We start from the raw sequence: 16,063 nt of genomic DNA, 5'->3' as shown, positions 1-16,063 counted from the left end.
GTTCGTCTCCCATATTCTCGTCTCCTGGCCCTGCCTGCCTGGTCCTTCTGAGCTATGCCCAGGCAGAGCCAGGCAGGGTGGCACAGCCAGGACTCCAGAGGCTGCGTTATAGAGGCCATAGCGGCACTGCTAACAGGGCCCCCGAATCTCTCACAGCAACTCCTAGGGGCTGTAGTATCCGCCCCATGCCACAGATGGGGAAAACTAAAGCCAGGGAAGGGAAGAACAACATAATGCCAAGGCTTGCTTCCCTCCCCACCCCTGAGACAGTAGGTTGTTGGGGAGGAAAGATCTTGGGGTCTCTCCCGTTTGGCATTGAGTCCTGCTCCACCAACAAGTCCAAGTGACTCTGAACAAGGTGTGTCCTCTCTTTGAGCCTCAGTTTGCTCATCTAGAGAACAGTGGTTTCTGGTCTGCCTTCTCACAGAGGAGCTGGGGGCAGTCAGGGCAGGGAAAGGCTGTAAGGTTTCTTCTGGTTCAGGCTCACCTGTCTGCAGGGCCGCCAGGCCGGACACAGGTCAGGACGAGCGGGCGGGTCTTATGTACATCTTCATGGGCACCCCCTGGACAGAACTCAACAAGAGGAATCAGTCATCTACCCACTCTTTCCCTGATGCCTAGAGGCCCCGACTCAGCCCCTAAACAGGCTCCCTTAACTAAATCTGTTTTAGGACCTGTCCCTTCTATTCACGGGCCCTCTTGTAAGATACCAACCGTAAATCCCCAGAGCTGGAGCAAAAAGTAGGGAACGTGACCGAAATCCTTTTTTAAATGGCTTGCTTCCCTTCCTATGATCTCATCCTACTTCTCTTTTTGCCCTGGTTGCTAGGCAGCTCCAAACTTTGTTCTCAATCTCACTCCCAGCAATCATGCACCCTTCATTGCTTGGCAAATGTTTCCATTTAACATTTGACTTAATGGCCCTGGGTTCTTTAGAGTCAGAAGCAAGAAGCGATCCTATCTATCCATATACCTATCCCTACAACCTCATTAAAGCAAAGCATGTGTTCACACATGGAATTAGCAGTAGCCTCCTTCCCACCTCTTGGCCCCAAGTATGACTCTTACACTGACCTCTGAGGACAAAGCCAAAGCTATTGCCCTCCTTGTACAGGGAGACGTCCACTGTCTTTGTGATGATCCCTGGGCTGTTCTCAGGGGCTGGGGAGAAATAGAGGGCTCCTTTGAGTACCTCAGTCATATCACCAAGCCACAGACATCCCCAAAGCTCATTCTGGGAGAATTGGGTGACCAGACAGAGATTACAGGGAGGGTAAACTTCCCCCCACCCCAGTTTACAGGTAGGACAAGCAAGACTTCAAGGGACCCTTCACCTTAACACCCACTTAGAGAGAGGCCTCCCCAGGCTCACACAGAGACCACGACAGAACTCAGACGTGAGTCCATGGCTATGGGCTCAGGCCAGGGTTGAATTCCAGTCATTCAAATCTTAAGACTTTAGACCAGCTTTGAAAATTCAGAGCTAGGCTAAACCCTTGCCCACTGTACTCTGTGCAAGCTGGCGGGGTGAAGACACCAGTAGGGCTGGGAATAACTGTTTCAGCCCCCATTCCCCAAGCCATCCCCCCCCCCCGCCATGAGGAAGAAATCTGGACGCTACATGTAAAAAACGACAACGGGTTATAAACAGGGCCCTGCAACCTCCTGGTGACACCACACTGCAGTTGCAGCCAAAGTCCCTAGGTGTGACATAGGCCGGTCTTCAGGTCCCACCCACCCAGCTGGTCCCCACCACCCAGGTGCTGGCAGGGAGGCAGCTGTGTCTACCCATGACTAAGGCAGTGGAGAAAGTTCCCCGTCCAAGGGCACCCACCGGGCGGGGGCAGCTCATACTCCACCTCCAGCACCACGCGCTCGCCCACATTCTTGAGCAGGGTGATGATCTCATCATGGCGGAGCCTGGTCAGGTGGATCCCGTTCACTGACCGAATATAGTCGCCCACGTTCAACAGGTCACTCCTGGGAGCAAGGAGGCCAGAGCATATGCACGGTGAAGGTGCCAGCATTCACACCCACTCTTCGGTTGAATCCTTATGATCTCCGAATCCCCATGTCACAGATGGGGAAGCAGTGGCTCAGAGAGGTCAGACATCGTCCAGGGTCACACAGCGGGTCAGTAAGAGAGTGCAGATTCTAACCTACACCTGTCTGACACCCAGGCCTGGCATTTCCCCTGATGCCGGCCTGCCTGCTTTTCCTCCTGCTGGGGTGTTGCCCTCATAGTTAAGGCTCCGACCAGCCTCAGAGGAGCCTACAGAGTGGCTGGATCATCTCCTTATTTGCTGTTTCCTAGAGCTCACCCTGGCTTCTAACCACTAATCTTCTGTTCTATTCAACTGGACGCTACCGGTGCCTGCCCTGTGTGAGGCCCAGAGAGGTGGCAACAGAGAGGCTAACCCCCAAGTCTCATGGAACTCCTGATCCAAGGGACCCGCATAGGCCAGACGACAGGAAAATCCGGAGTGATGTGTGCAGAACTGGCACGCAGGGCCATGTGAGCAGAGCAGAGGAGCCGCCTGGGCCTGGGGTACGGGGGGCCTCCCAGAGGCAGTGTGGATGGATGAATAGGAGGCTGCCAGTGGGGAACAGACCTTCTGGCAAGTTAACTGCATGTGCAAAAGCTTGGAGGGCCTGGCAAGAGTGGGATGCTGTGGTCGAGCCAGCCCCTTGAGTAAAGGGGAAAAGAAGAAGCTGGGGCCTAGAATTACAGCCACCACCGACCGGAGGCCTCCCTCCAAGGAGCACTGGGACGCTCCTGGAAACAACTGACTGATGGCTTTACCGACAGCCCTGGTACCTTTTCCGCTGGCCCCTGCCCGCCTCCTCCTACCCCACGGAGCCCACTCCTCACCTGGCTGCGAGCCCCCCCGGTCTCAGGTTGGAGACCCTGGGCTTCCCGTCCTTGTCGGTGCCACCTGAGATGGTTAGGCCCAGCGTGCTGCCTTCCTTCTTGGTCAGCTCCACCACGGTGACCCCGCGGAACTCCTCTGTCAACAGATTGGGGGGGGGGGTGAGCGGGCAGTATGGCACAATTCCAGGCCCCCAGCTCCAATACAAATGAGACCCACACTTGGTAAACAGAGCACCTGGCTGCAAAATGCTGGGTAAGATCGTCTCCTTTTTACACAAAGAGGATCAGAGAAGTTAAGTGACCGGTCTAAGGTCACAGAGTGAGTCATCGGCAGAGCCACTGCCATCTGACCCCCCCGCTCTGAGCCACCTGTGCCTCCAGGACAGAGAAAGGGGAAGGGGAAGAGGCTCATCACCTGGAATGCTCTGTCTGCGGCATGCCAGGGCCACATCGGTCCCTCCTGCATCCTTGCCCCCTTTGGAGTAAGGTCCATCGTCTGCAGGCAAGAAAGAGAAAAGGCCCTGAGTTCCACTTTCATTTCCGTGCAGGTGAAACCTTTCTGCCTTGGGACTCTTCTGCTTCATGGATGTGACCTGTAAAAGGGGTTCCCTCCTGCCACCGGCTCCGACTGAATCTGCTGGGCAGTGGCGGGGCGGGGGGGCGGTCCTCCTGGCTTCTCCTCCCAAAGGAGGCTCCATCTCTGCCCTTGAGTGGAATAACCTTCTTCTGAACACCACCACATACTGGGGCTTCACAGCCATCCTGTGGTTGAGTGTCATTCCACTGTATAGATAGAGAAGCGGAGGCCCCAAGCGGGACAACTCAGGCCCATAGTCACACAGCTGGGGAGTCACGCCATCTGGATTAGAGCACAGGTCTTGGGGCCCCACCACCCAGGGGCTGTGCCTGCACAACTGCCGGGACTGGCAACTCTCTCCCATGCAGGCACCACGGCACAGGTGAGACGGGGCTGACTGTGAGCAAACTCAGTCAAATGGACCCACTCAGCGCTCCTTCATGAGGACTGCACTTGATTGTTTACAGTTCACATTCTCAGATGTTCTGGCAGCCCGCGTGAAGTGTGTCCCCTTTAGCTTCAATTCTAGAAAACACTCTCTGAGAAGTCTGTCTCCTTTAGCTCCAATTCTAGAAAACACTCTCTGAGAAGTCTGTCTCCTTTAGCTTCAATTCTAGAAAACACTCTCCGAGAAGTCTGTCTCCTTTAGCTTTAATTCTAGAAAACACTCTCCGAGAAGTCTGTCTCCTTTAGTTTTAATTCTAGAAAACGCTCGCTTTAAGAAGTTTTCACAGATTTCAAACATAACGAAAACAGAATAGTACAATGCGGAGGTTCTCAAAGCATGGCTCCTAGACCGGCAGCACCAGCAACCCCTGGGAGCTGGTCAGAAACACAGATTCTCGGGTCCCACCTAGGACGTAGGACATTAGAAACTTTGAGGATGGGGGTCCAGCAATCTGCATGTGTACATGTTTTAGTAGATTACCCTAACTTACATTTTCATCTATTTTTTAAATTTTATAGACATTAAAGTTCTTTGTCGTGTGCTCTTCTCTGGGTTTTGGGAAATGTGTCCTGACCACCACAACCAAGATTTAGAATAATTCCATCACCCCCAAAATTTTCCCTTGCTCCCCCCTTTGTAACCAACCAGTCCCTGCCCAACCCTCAGCCCCCAACTACCACTGATCTGTTTTCTCTATATATACTCTTGGCTTCCCTAGAATGCCATATAAATAGAATCATGTAGTAAGTATGTGGGCTGTTAAGTCTACTTTCTTTTATTTAGCATAATCATCTGGGATTCACTCCTGTTTTGCATGGATCAGTGGTTTGTTCCTCTTTTTTTATTTAAAAAAGTTTTTTTATGTTTATTTTTGAGAGAGAGAGAGAGAGAGAGAGAGAGAGAGCAAGCAGGGAAGGGGCAGAGGGAGAAGGAGACAGAATTCAAAGCAGGCTCCGGGCTCTAAGCTGTCAGCACAGAGCCCAACGAGGAGCTCGAACTCATGAACCGTGAGATCATGACCCAAGCCGAAGTCGGATGCTTAACCAACTGAACCACCTAGGAGCCCCAGTTTGTTCCTCTTTATTGCTGACAGATGTTCCACTGCAGGGATGCATCTGTTTGCTTAGCCATTCACCTACTGAAATACATTTCCACTCTTCCCAGTTTGGTGCAATTTCACAGGGGGCATAATAAATATTTGCATACAGATTTTTGTTTGAACATAACTTTCTGTTCCATTTGGGTAAATACCCAGGGATGGGATTCTGGGTCACATGGTAAGGATGAGGTTAACTTTGTGTGAAACTGCCAACCTGCTTTTCAGGGTGGCTGCACTATTTGTGGGTCCACCAGTAATGTAGGAGGGGTCTGGTTGCTTCACATTCTCACCAGTATTTGGCAATGTCAGGTAGGATTGTTTTTTTTGTTTTGTTTTGTTGTTGTTGTTGTTTTAATTTTAGTCGTTCTAACAGATATGTAGAGGCTTCTTACTGTGTTTTTTTTAAAGACTTTATTTTTAAGTAAACTGCACACCCAACGGGGGCTCAAACTTACAATCCTGAGATCAAGAGTCACATGCTCTCCCTGCCTGAGCCAGCCAGGTGCCCTTCTTATTGTGGTTTAACGCACACTTGCCTAGTGACTATGATGTGGTACGCTTTTCCTCATTTGCCACCCATATATATCTTCATTGGTGCAGTATCTATCCAAACCTTTTGCTCATTTTTAAATTGGGTTGTTTGTTTTCTTGTTATCAAATCTTTATATATTCCAGATTCCTCTGTGTAGATGTAATAATTTTGTGTTTTGCAAAGGCAACTCTGTGTCACACGGACGTTTGAGAACCACTGGTATAATGAATCATCTTTACCCAACATCTAGTTTTAACAATTATTAACACTTTGTCATATTTATCCCATGTATTTTTATGTTGAGATACTTTAAAACAAACTCCAGATATGATGAAATTACACTCTAAATATTTCAGTATGCATTAAAAAAAGTGGAAACACATTTCTTAAATAGCAAAAATATCACTATCACACTCTTACAAAATTAAAATGATTTCTGGGGCGTCTGGGTGGCTCAGTTGGTTGAGTATCTGACTTCAGCTCAGGTCCTGATCTTGCGGTTCGTGAGTTCGAGCCCCACATCAGGCTCACTGCTGTCAGCCTGTCAGCACAGAGTCTGCTTCGGATTCTCTGTCTCCCTCTCTCTACCCCTCCCTCACTTGTGCTCTGCCCAAAATAAATAAATTTTTTTAAATCTTTATTTATTTTTGAGAGACAGCGTGTGAGCCAGGGAGGAGCAGAGAGAGAGGGAGACACAGAATCTGAAGGAGGCTCCAGGCTCTGAGCTGTCAGCACAGAGCCCGACGCGGGGCTCAAACTCACGAACCATGAGATCATGACCTGAGCTGAAGTCAGACGCTCAACCGACTGAGCCACTCAGGTGCCCCAAAATAAATAAATATATTTTTTTAATTCCTTAATTATTAAATTACTAATTAAAATCCACTCCATATTCAAATTTTCCCAACTTCAGTAAGTTTCTAATTTCAACGAGTACAATTTTGGTTTTGGAAAGTTGTGTTTGGTTCTTTTGCTTATATCCTTGTCATATATTGTTCTTTCCTTATCTAGTGCACCTTACAGGTCTCTAATAATTTTACATCTTTGCAATGTTCATCTATTACTCAATTTTCTATTATCTCAGACTCTTGAGAGGTGTTTCTGCTGTCTGGGATGTCTGATGACTCTCCCTCGTGGTGAACTACTTCCTTGTATGTTTGGTAATTGTTGGATTGTGAGTTCATCTCTAGTAGGGCTTCACCTGTGGGAATCTTATTCAGCCTGGTTGAAGGCAGGTCCCTCCAGGGTCCAGAGAGTATTTGCAATTCCTTTCCCTCAGTGCCTGCCAAGGCATTATTTATAGAAATATTGGCTCAGGGGTTCTGGAACCAGGGGAGTAGTGTGAATTACAACCTTCAACAGATACCAGGGGCACATCTCGGAAACCCAAATCTCAAGACCTAGCTGAGACAGACATTCTCTCTCTTTGGTACATGGGTGGGTATTTTCCAAGTCCCCACTTTCGCTGAGGGTATGTCTTTTTAAAGGTCCTGGCTTTATGCTGGGGTGTGAGTTCCAACTAGGGAAGGTATAGGGACATCATCTCCTGTATCCTTAAGCTATTAAAACCTAAGCCTTTGGTTGCCAGACCAGCAAACACCTTCATTCCTGCTGCCCCCCCCCCCAGTAAGGAAGCTTATCAGCCTACATGCATCCTGCTGGTTTTCAGCTTTCTCTTCATTTTTTGATTAGAAATGTACTAAATTTACAGGCCAATTTGTGGACAGTTGACATCTTTACAATATCAGGTCTTCCAATCAATGAGCATGGTCTACTCTTTCATTTATTTTTGTCTTCTTTAATCTCTGCCAAGAATATTGTATACTTCCATGGGCAAAGACCATGTACATCTTTCATTAAATATATTCCTAGATATTTGAAGTGTCTTAATGCTATTGTAAATTGGATTGTTGTTCAAATTTAATTTTCTAATCATTTGTTGCTGATATATAATAACAGAGTCGATTTTGTATCCTGACCTTTAAAACTCCCGTATTAATTCTAATAGTTTATCTGTAGGTTCTCTGGGCTTTTCTGTCGTCTGTGAAAAATGACAGGTTTTTTTTCTTTCTAAATGTCATACTTTTTATTTCTTTTACCTGCCTTTTTGCACTGGCCAGACTTCCAGTGCAAAACTGACAGAAGTGGTTATGAAGGCTGCCCTTATCTCCTCTCCAATGCACCCTCTTCATTTCCTATGAGTTTATCTGTGCATCTCAAAAGAGTTTGAAGCTGGAAGGTTTCAGGTTACCTGCTCTGTGATAATGCCTGAGCCCTTGCCTCTCCGCAGCACTTGTTTGTCTTAGACACTGTGCATACTCTGGATTCCCCTCTATGCCCTGGCAGCAGGGGGGAAGGGGGGCTCACACATCATGCACCAACCATCCACACCATCCCCTATATCTCATTTACTTCTAACAGTAACCCTGGGAGGAGGGAGATGTTACCATCACTTCCGCTTGACAGATGAGAAAACCTGAGACTCAGAGGGGCAAAGTTCTTGGCCAAGGAAGCTTCTGCCAAGAGCCAGGACCTGACCCCAGGCCCCTTTGCCCCTGTCACCCCACATTCCCGGCCCCCTTAACCAGGTTATTTTTTTCACACTCCTTCTCCAGGTCCTTCCTCAGCACCAGACTGAGATGGGCAAAGACAACTGGCAAACCATCAGGCTGGCAGGCTCTCCCGTGCTGACCCGGGGGCCACCCCTCCCAGCACCAGACATGTCCCATGGGTCTCCAAGGCCTCATGTGAGCCTGCACACATCCCCACCCACCCAGGAAGAAGAGCCCTCCTGCTGCCCTCATTCAGGCAGCTCCAGCCTGGCCCAGTGTTAAGGGGATGTGCTCAGGGTTCAACCCATCCTGAGTGCAGGCTCCGGCTCAGCTATTCACCAGCTGTGGGAAGGCTACTCCTCTCCCCAGGCCTCTGGCCATGGCAAGACCTAACTCCCAGCACCCATCTTCCCTTCTCACTCCTCTGCGGAGGCACGTGGAAGCAGAGTTGATGAGGAATTAGCCCCTGCAAGGGGCAGAAGCCACAAATCCCATCCCAGCCAGGTCCTTTTCAGATTAGGGTTCAGCGGGGGGTGGAGTCAGGCTGGGCCAAGGTCAGGGCTCAGCTAGAATCAGTCAAACTGGGGGAGCCTGGGTGGCTCAGTCAGCTGGGCGTCTGACTTCGGCTCAGGTCATGATCTCACGGTTCGTGAGTTGGAGCCCCGCGTCGGGCTCTGTGCTGACAGCTCAGAGCCTGGAGCCCACTTCAGATTCTGTGTCTCCCTCTCTCTCTGCCCCTCCCCGACTCACGTTCTATCTCCCTCTCTCTCTCAAAAACATTAAAAATAAAAGAATCAAACTACAGCAGGTTTCTCAACCTCTGCACTATTGACATTTTTTTTGCTAGATAATTCCACATGGTGGGGGGCTCTGTCCTGCACCGTACCATGTTTAGCAGCATCCCTGCCCTCTAACCAGTAGATGCCAGTAGCACCCCACCCCTACTCACGACAACAAAAATGACTCCAGACATTGCCAGATGTCCCCTAAGGGGGCAATAGTGCCCCCACCCAACCCCCTCCCCCTGAAAATCACTGCTCTAGAGTCAGAGTGGGGCTCAGGCTGGGGCTGGGTCAGGTTCAGCAGGAGGTGGGGGTCACAGCACAGCCGGAACCTCAGGAAGGTGAGCCCCTTCACCACCTGCAGCTCTAGCCACTGAGAAACTACCCAGCTCCCCCATCGCTCTGCTTTTCCAGACCAAGGCTAGGCTCCCTTTGCTTGCCAGAAGGTGGCAAATAACGAATCAGATAGCAGGTGAGCCCCAAACCATTTCCAGGGCCCCCGCAGTTGGGCCCCCAGCAGCTTTGCTTACTAGCTGCCCGCACCTCATCCCCCAGGCCCTTGTTCATACAAGCCACCACCAATTGAGGCAACACACCATTAAGTATAATGCCTCCCGTAACGGTTCCCTAATTTGCACTTCATTTAGATTCAACAAGATGTTTCTGAGCTAATAAAATGAAAAAGACTGGTTTCTATCAACTCTGTGACAGCGAACATCTCTGGTATTTCATTGTGGGCAATTCCAGAATTAAAATTGGCCTTATCTCCTGCAAATGAGATTCTTGTCACTGGAAAATCCCTCTCTCCTGGGCTGTCCTGGGAGGACCAGAGATAAGCTTGCCGGCTCCAGGTTTGATTCCAGGGAGGCGGTTTCGGGGAGGGGAGAGATTATCTCTTAAGGAAAGGACGGGGAAAGCAGAGGGTCAAGTTCACCAAATTCAGTGCAGCAGGATTCCCAAGAATGGAGTATGAGACAACAGTGGGTTTAAGGTGGTGTTCTGGGCCCTGATATCAAAAACAAAGTACCTAGAAACCTAGAGTGAGGAACGGTGGGATCCCCAAATGCTGGGTTCCGAAGCAGAGGCTGCAGGATGTTGGCTCTGAAAGAGAAAACCCATGTCCTGGGGTGTCTCCACGTGTGCCTTCCACGTGGCCTCTCCTCCCTTTGCACACCCCAATATTCAGATTTTGCTCCGCTGAACCATACGGGGCCACATCGGCCCACAATGACCCCCTTGGGACAGAGGTGTCAGGACCACCTGTCTCAACCCTGAGTGACCCCGATTCCCTCCCTTCTACAATTCTTTTGCTGGCTTTGGGCTCAGGCTGTGAGCCATCTCTTTTCCCGGCTAGCAGGTGTGCTGCGAACTGAAATTCATACGACTGTGTGCAAAGAGTCAGTGGGCAATAAACTGGGACTTGAGAGACTCTTCTCTAGAAAAGGCGTGTGCATTTTTGTGTGTGGCCTTGATGACCTCTCTTGGAGACTGAGGCCACTCAAGACAGCCAGTTGCTGGGTAAGAGGCTCCTGGATAGCCAAGACCTCGTACCATATTCAGGAAGGCACCCATGAGAAATGCGACAACATTTGCTGATGCCTGTTCAGCAACAGTGCCCCACTTTCATGAGCATCCAGGGTGGGGGGAAACCGAGGCAGCCTTCAAACCAAGAATCAAGGCAAGGCCAGAATTTTCAGTTGGCTGCGTGACTTGAGTCTCTATTGCTCCATCCATAAAATGGGGGTGTATCCCCCCACTGCTGGCTCTAGCCAAGCCAGTCTTGAGAATTTGAGGGAATTATTTATAGAAAATTCTATGGGGGTTCAGACCCTTGTCCTCCTCCCTAGCACAACGTGCTCACTCTCTCCCGCTCTGTCTTTTTTTTTTTTTTTTTTTTTTTTTGTTCTGGGACTTGGTAATTATATGCCTAGAGATGAAGGCTTTTCAAAAACATCTTTCCCACCAATTTTCAGCTGGAAACGTGCATAAAAACAGAGATATTTTTATCCGCGTGTTTCTTTTTTCCTGTCTCCTCCTTCCAGCAATGGGCAATTATGAGCTTTTGCCTTCAGTCAATCCGTCCTGTAAGAACTCGCTTCAGAGGGAAATGCATTTCCGCAGCGAAGCCAGCCTGTCCCGGCAGATGCGGGCTGGCCCCATCAGGGAGCAGAAGGGAGCGAGGACACACAGTGCCCAGTGCAGGGTATACACCTGGTCCCAGGCCCCACGCTGCAGACAGGGGCGGGTGGGTGGGCTTCTTTTTTATTTTATTTCTCTTGAAAGCTTTGCTAACTTGCCTTCATTATCCCCATCTCTCTGGGGCCCCAGGGAGCTATTGAGCTCTGACAAAGGGCAAAGGAAGTCTGCCCCTGGCCAGGCTGCCTGTGCCAGGATCCCGCCTAAGCAAGAAAGGGGCGCGGGAGGGCGGGGCGGCAGACTCAGCCTACTGAGCTTGGTTCTGTGGGTCTCCAGGAGGGAGCATTCGGCCTCTGAGGGGGGACCACTGAGAAAACACATGTTCCGAGGCTCAATCTGGGGGGAACGGGAAATGACTGCGTGACAGCCAGCCACCAACGGGGCCAGCCCAGCCCCGCACTGATGAGAAGGGGGGCCCCCACTTTCCTCTGGGCCCAACGTTGACTGTATTCAAGTACAGTACTCAGGGGCCCGTTGCTGACCCTGGGGCAGCAGCCGCTCACTGCTCCCACAGTCCACCCGGGATCTACCGGCCCCAGCTCCGCTGTTCCCACCTCTGCAGGCATGGCTGGTCCGATGGAAAAAGGAAGGACAAACTTTGGAGTTAGGCCAACTTCAGAGTCTGATTCTAAACCTTGCTGCCCACTGGCTAGGGATCTAGGACCAGCCACTTCTCCTCTCTGAGCCTCAGGCTTCTACTCTGCACAGTGGGGGGCAAGGGCCTGCCTCATGGGTTGGTATGAGCAATCTAATTAACATTATAGGGTACACACAAGCCATGAAACACGGGAGTTCTCTCCCTGTCCCCGTTACTGACCTCGTTAGAAAAGTTTTCATAGATTAATAATGGTAACAACTCCTTTTGATGAAGTGCTGGGTGTTGTGCTATGCACGTTATAAGCATCGTCTCATTTAATCCTCACTACCCTCTGAGATGGTATGATCGTTATTCCCGATTTACAGAGGGGGAGACCGAGGCACAGAGAGGCTATCTGACTTCCAATGGTAAGAAGCAGGGTCAAGATTTGAACCCAAGCCGTGTTCTATGAACTTTAAAATTATTACCACTTTAGGGGCGCCTGGGTGGGGCTCAGTCGGTTAAGCATCCTACTCTTGGTTTTCGACTCAGATTATGATCTCACAGTTTGTGAGTTCGAGCCCCGCATGGGACTCTGTGCTGCTTGGGATTCTCTCCCTCTCTCTCTCTGCCCCTCCCCTGCTTCTCTCTATCTCTCAAAATAACTAAACAGATAAACTTTTAAAAATTAGTACCGCTTTATCCTCATGATAATCCTATGTGGTGGGTGCCATTATCATCCTCATGTTCTAGATGAGGAAAACGAGGCACAGAGAGGTTAAGGGACTTACCCAGGGTTACACAGCTCCTAAGCTCCTAGTCATGGAACCCCTCCAGCCTCCTACCTCCTCCTACCCTATGACAGTCTTGGGGAGTCACCAATGAAACCATTTTATTTCCTGGCGGTGGCTGCCTAGAGCAGTAAAAACTCATTTCACTCCGTGAAGAGTAAAAGCAAAAGTTCCTGCCACAAGTGACAGTCCCTCGGCCTCCCTGACTTTGCCAGATGATACGCGGCCCTCCGCCAGCTCCCTCCACTCCAGGTCCCGGGTCCTCTCGCTGTTCCACACACCAGACTTGTGCCCACCCCACGGCCTTTGCACCGACTGTTCCCTCTGCCCAGAATGCACTTCCCCAGACATCCACAAAACTCCCTCCCTCACCTCCTTCAGCAACTTGTGGAAATGTCATCCTCTCAGGAAGATCTTCCCCAATCAGCCTGTTTGAACTTACCCTGCACCCCACCACCACCTCCCACACCTCCATTACTCTGTATCTTTCTTCATGCACTCAACACCATCTAACAGATCTCACTTCTGTAAAAACTTAGTGATCTCATTTACTATCTTCCTCTGCCCACTAGGATGTCAGCTCCAGAGGGCTGGCATTGTGGTTGCTGTGTCCCGGAAGGAAAGCATGGCATACGGTAAGTGTTCAGTAAATAATCTGGAATTCAATTCCCACTTACAGAGTAGGAGAAGGGGGATCAAAGAGGTGGCATGAGATTTTTAAAGTCATAGAATCGGAAGAGGCAGAGCGAGGATGCCAATCCAGGCCTCCCTGGATCCATACTGTGGCCTCTGTGGTGGAGGGCCTGGGGTTGCCCCACGGCCATAGCCCCTGCCATGCAGTAGGAGGTGAGGCCTGACAGAGGATCCAGGCAGTGATGGTGAGAGCCCCTCAGAGGAGTGGGCAGCCCAGGCCACAGCAGAAGGACTACCCTTCCCAATCTCTACAACACACACGCATACCCTGCCTGAGCCTTCCCAGGCCCAAGCGATACTCACTGAGGCCCAGCAGGCCCTGGGAACAAAGACCACTTTGTGGCCAGGAGTCAGAGGGGAGTGAACACTGGGAGGGCTGGGGGTGGGGCTTTCTGCCAAAATCCGCATTCAGGCCTCCAGTGCACCCAACCCTGGTCACATCCCTTTCCGCAAGGGCTTAGGGTTAGTGGGTGGTGAACGAGGCTCCCAGGGCATGTGCAGGCAGGAGTCCATCGGGGACAGAGAAAGGGCACTGGGTAGTGCATTCCACAGACCCCAACCCCAAGCCAGGCTCTCACTGAGGAGCTCTGCAAGTGGCCTGACCTCTTACAGCCCAGACTTCCCTGCAAAATGTGCAGGGTGTATGGAGTGGCCACCTGTTGGCTACCCTTGTCTCCCCTGCTCCTGGGGAGGCCACTCGACCAGGCCTGGCCAGCCAATCAGAGGCCTAGTGATTGTTCAAGGGTGAGCATGTGATCCAAGCTGGGCCAACAAGAGCTGGCCCTGGGATGTTTGCTGGAACTATTGGAAACAGGTTCTCTTTCCTTAGAGACGACTGACTTGGTTGACCTTAAGCTCAAAGGTTATGGGGCCCTCTGGGCACCTCAAGGAAAGGAAAGAGTCTGCCTGGAAATGAAGATTGCCTAAACCAAAGCAGAGACCCAGAGTCCTAATGATGTAAACTGAGCACCTGGATCCCATTGTACCTAAGCTCCACCTTTGGACTTTTCTAAAAAAAAAAAAAAAAGCCTTAGTGCTGAAAATCAAATGTGGCAGGTGTACTCAAGAGGCTCTGTGGCCTGGGAAGGAGCCTAGGGTGGGGGCTGCTGTGGTGAGGACGGGGGTCCAGTAAGTCAACAGAGAGAAAAAAAGCCAGGGAGATGCCAAGATAAGCCTTGAATGCCAAGATAAGGAGCTGTGATCAGATTTGAGTTTTAGAAAGTTCCCTCCTAGGGCAGGATGGGAAAGTGGGGTGGAGGCTAGAAGGCCAAGAAAGAGACTGGGGCAAAGGTCCAGGCAGGCAATGCTGAGACCTGAGCCTCGGTGGAGGCCACAGGCCCATGAGGCCCATGAGGTGAGGGAAGACAGCCTCCCTGGCAGTGCTCCAGGGGAGGTCTCCAGGGCACTGTTGCACTTGTGGCTCTGACCACTGGAGGACAAGGTCACCCCACTCACCTGGGCCTTAGGTCAAGAGGACAGATATACCCAGGCCAGGGGAGCAATGCCTCCATTTACAGTGTAGTCACCGGGAGGAAGCCGGGGCAGACCACATGGGGAACATCCCAGCTTTGCTACTTCTGGCTGTGTAGCCTTGGACAAGTCACTTAACACCTCCATGCCTCAGTTTCCCCAGCTGGAAAATGGAGAGAAAAACAGTACCAAACTCACAGTATTGTGCAAATTAAATGAGAAAATGCACAGAAAGAGCTTAGAACAGAGCCTGGCACAGAGTAAGATCTCAAGAGCTATTAGCTACATTATTCATGTTATTATCTGGGGGCCGGGGGGTGACCCTGTCCCTGCCCCTTGCCATGGGGGGGTGGGTTGGGAGCCTAAGTTCACTGGGCCCTCGGAAGCAAGATGGAGGTAGCTGTGCCATAAAAGTCATCTGGGGCTAGTCCTGCTTGGACACTGCACTGTAGCTGGGGGGCCTTGGGTGGGCCACCACCCCTCTCTGAGCCTGTTTCCACCGGTCCACTAGGACCACAGCCCTTACCCTCGGAACTGTTTCAAGGAGGTACCATTAAGAGTATGTTGAGTGCGGGAAGGGATTGACAGGGGTAGTCCCAGGGCACTGAGTGAAGGATGACCGGTTCCCGGCTCTTGATAAGCTCGGGCTGGGGTCGGGGGGGTAGGGCAGGAGCAGGGTTAGGAAGACAGCCCGGCAGGAGAAGGCTGGAAAGACAGGTGGCCAGATGGACAGATGGAGCAACCATGTCTGCTCCAGAGCCCCTCCCACAGCGCCCATCCTGGGCCCACTTAGGAATGTGGAAGCTGTGTGATACCTGCCCCACTGCATTCCCAGGGCCCCGGGGCTCCCCAGCCAGACCCCGGGGCCGGCCGGGGCTTCTGCCTCCTGCCAGGAGGTGCAGCCTCCCGCCTGCTGTAGGAGCTCCCTCCACACCACCCTGAGCTCAGCCTCTGCTCTCACATCTCTGGGCCGGGAGCTCACTCCCACCAGCTGATGCCCATGCAGAGAGGGGACGCACCTCCCTGAGGCACCTCTGAGGGGCTGAGGGCTGCTCTCTGGAACTCCAGATCTGCCTGCTGCCCCTGCCGTGCGGGACAGGGGACAGCCTGGGGGACTCAGTCCCTGGCTGCAGGACAGCAGCCCTCTCATGGGCCCACCGGGGGCGGGTGTCCCAGCCCTGCACTCTCTCGGGGCTCTGGGTCTCCAGGGAGTGACCATCCTTGTCTCTTCTCTGGGCAGCAGTTCCGGAGGGTTCAGTCCCATCACTCTGCCTACAGGTTCCCATTACTCACCCGCCTCTCCAGGGGTCTCCCGGCTGAGCCCACACAGCATGTCTGCTATTGTCTCCTCGGCTGCCCACCAACTCCCTCGGGAGCCACGCTGCTCAGCCCTCCCTCACCCTCCCCGGGGAGGGGCTGTGGGAGGGAAGCTCACGGCTCCCACTGGCTGGGCACCGAGTCCACCCACTGCAGC

General features: G+C 51.6%; 1 protein-coding gene across 5 annotated transcripts in view; it reads right to left on the bottom strand.

Annotated features, from left to right (window-relative positions):
* GRIP2 (glutamate receptor interacting protein 2) overlaps nt 1–16,063 on the bottom strand; it is a 96,153-nt gene that overhangs the window by 27,895 nt on the left and 52,195 nt on the right. For 4 of the 5 annotated variants that reach the window (XM_023250054.2, XM_023250053.2, XM_023250055.2 and 1 more), the window contains exons 2-6: nt 3,288–3,368; nt 2,873–3,008; nt 1,835–1,980; nt 1,075–1,161; nt 488–563 (exon numbers count right to left, since the gene is read on the bottom strand). In XM_023250054.2, the coding sequence (XP_023105822.1) occupies nt 488–563; nt 1,075–1,161; nt 1,835–1,980; nt 2,873–3,008; nt 3,288–3,368 (526 nt within the window). Of the gene's footprint in view, nt 1–487; nt 564–1,074; nt 1,162–1,834; nt 1,981–2,872; nt 3,009–3,287; nt 3,369–15,882; nt 16,030–16,063 lie in introns of those variants that run through there. The other variant, XM_006929014.4, reaches the window with a different exon arrangement.

Source organism: Felis catus, chromosome A2 (genome assembly GCF_018350175.1).
Source record: "Felis catus isolate Fca126 chromosome A2, F.catus_Fca126_mat1.0, whole genome shotgun sequence".
Lineage (NCBI taxonomy): Eukaryota > Metazoa > Chordata > Mammalia > Carnivora > Felidae > Felis > Felis catus.
Note: the sequence above shows the minus strand (reverse complement) of the source record. Positions and strands in the feature narration are given on the sequence as shown.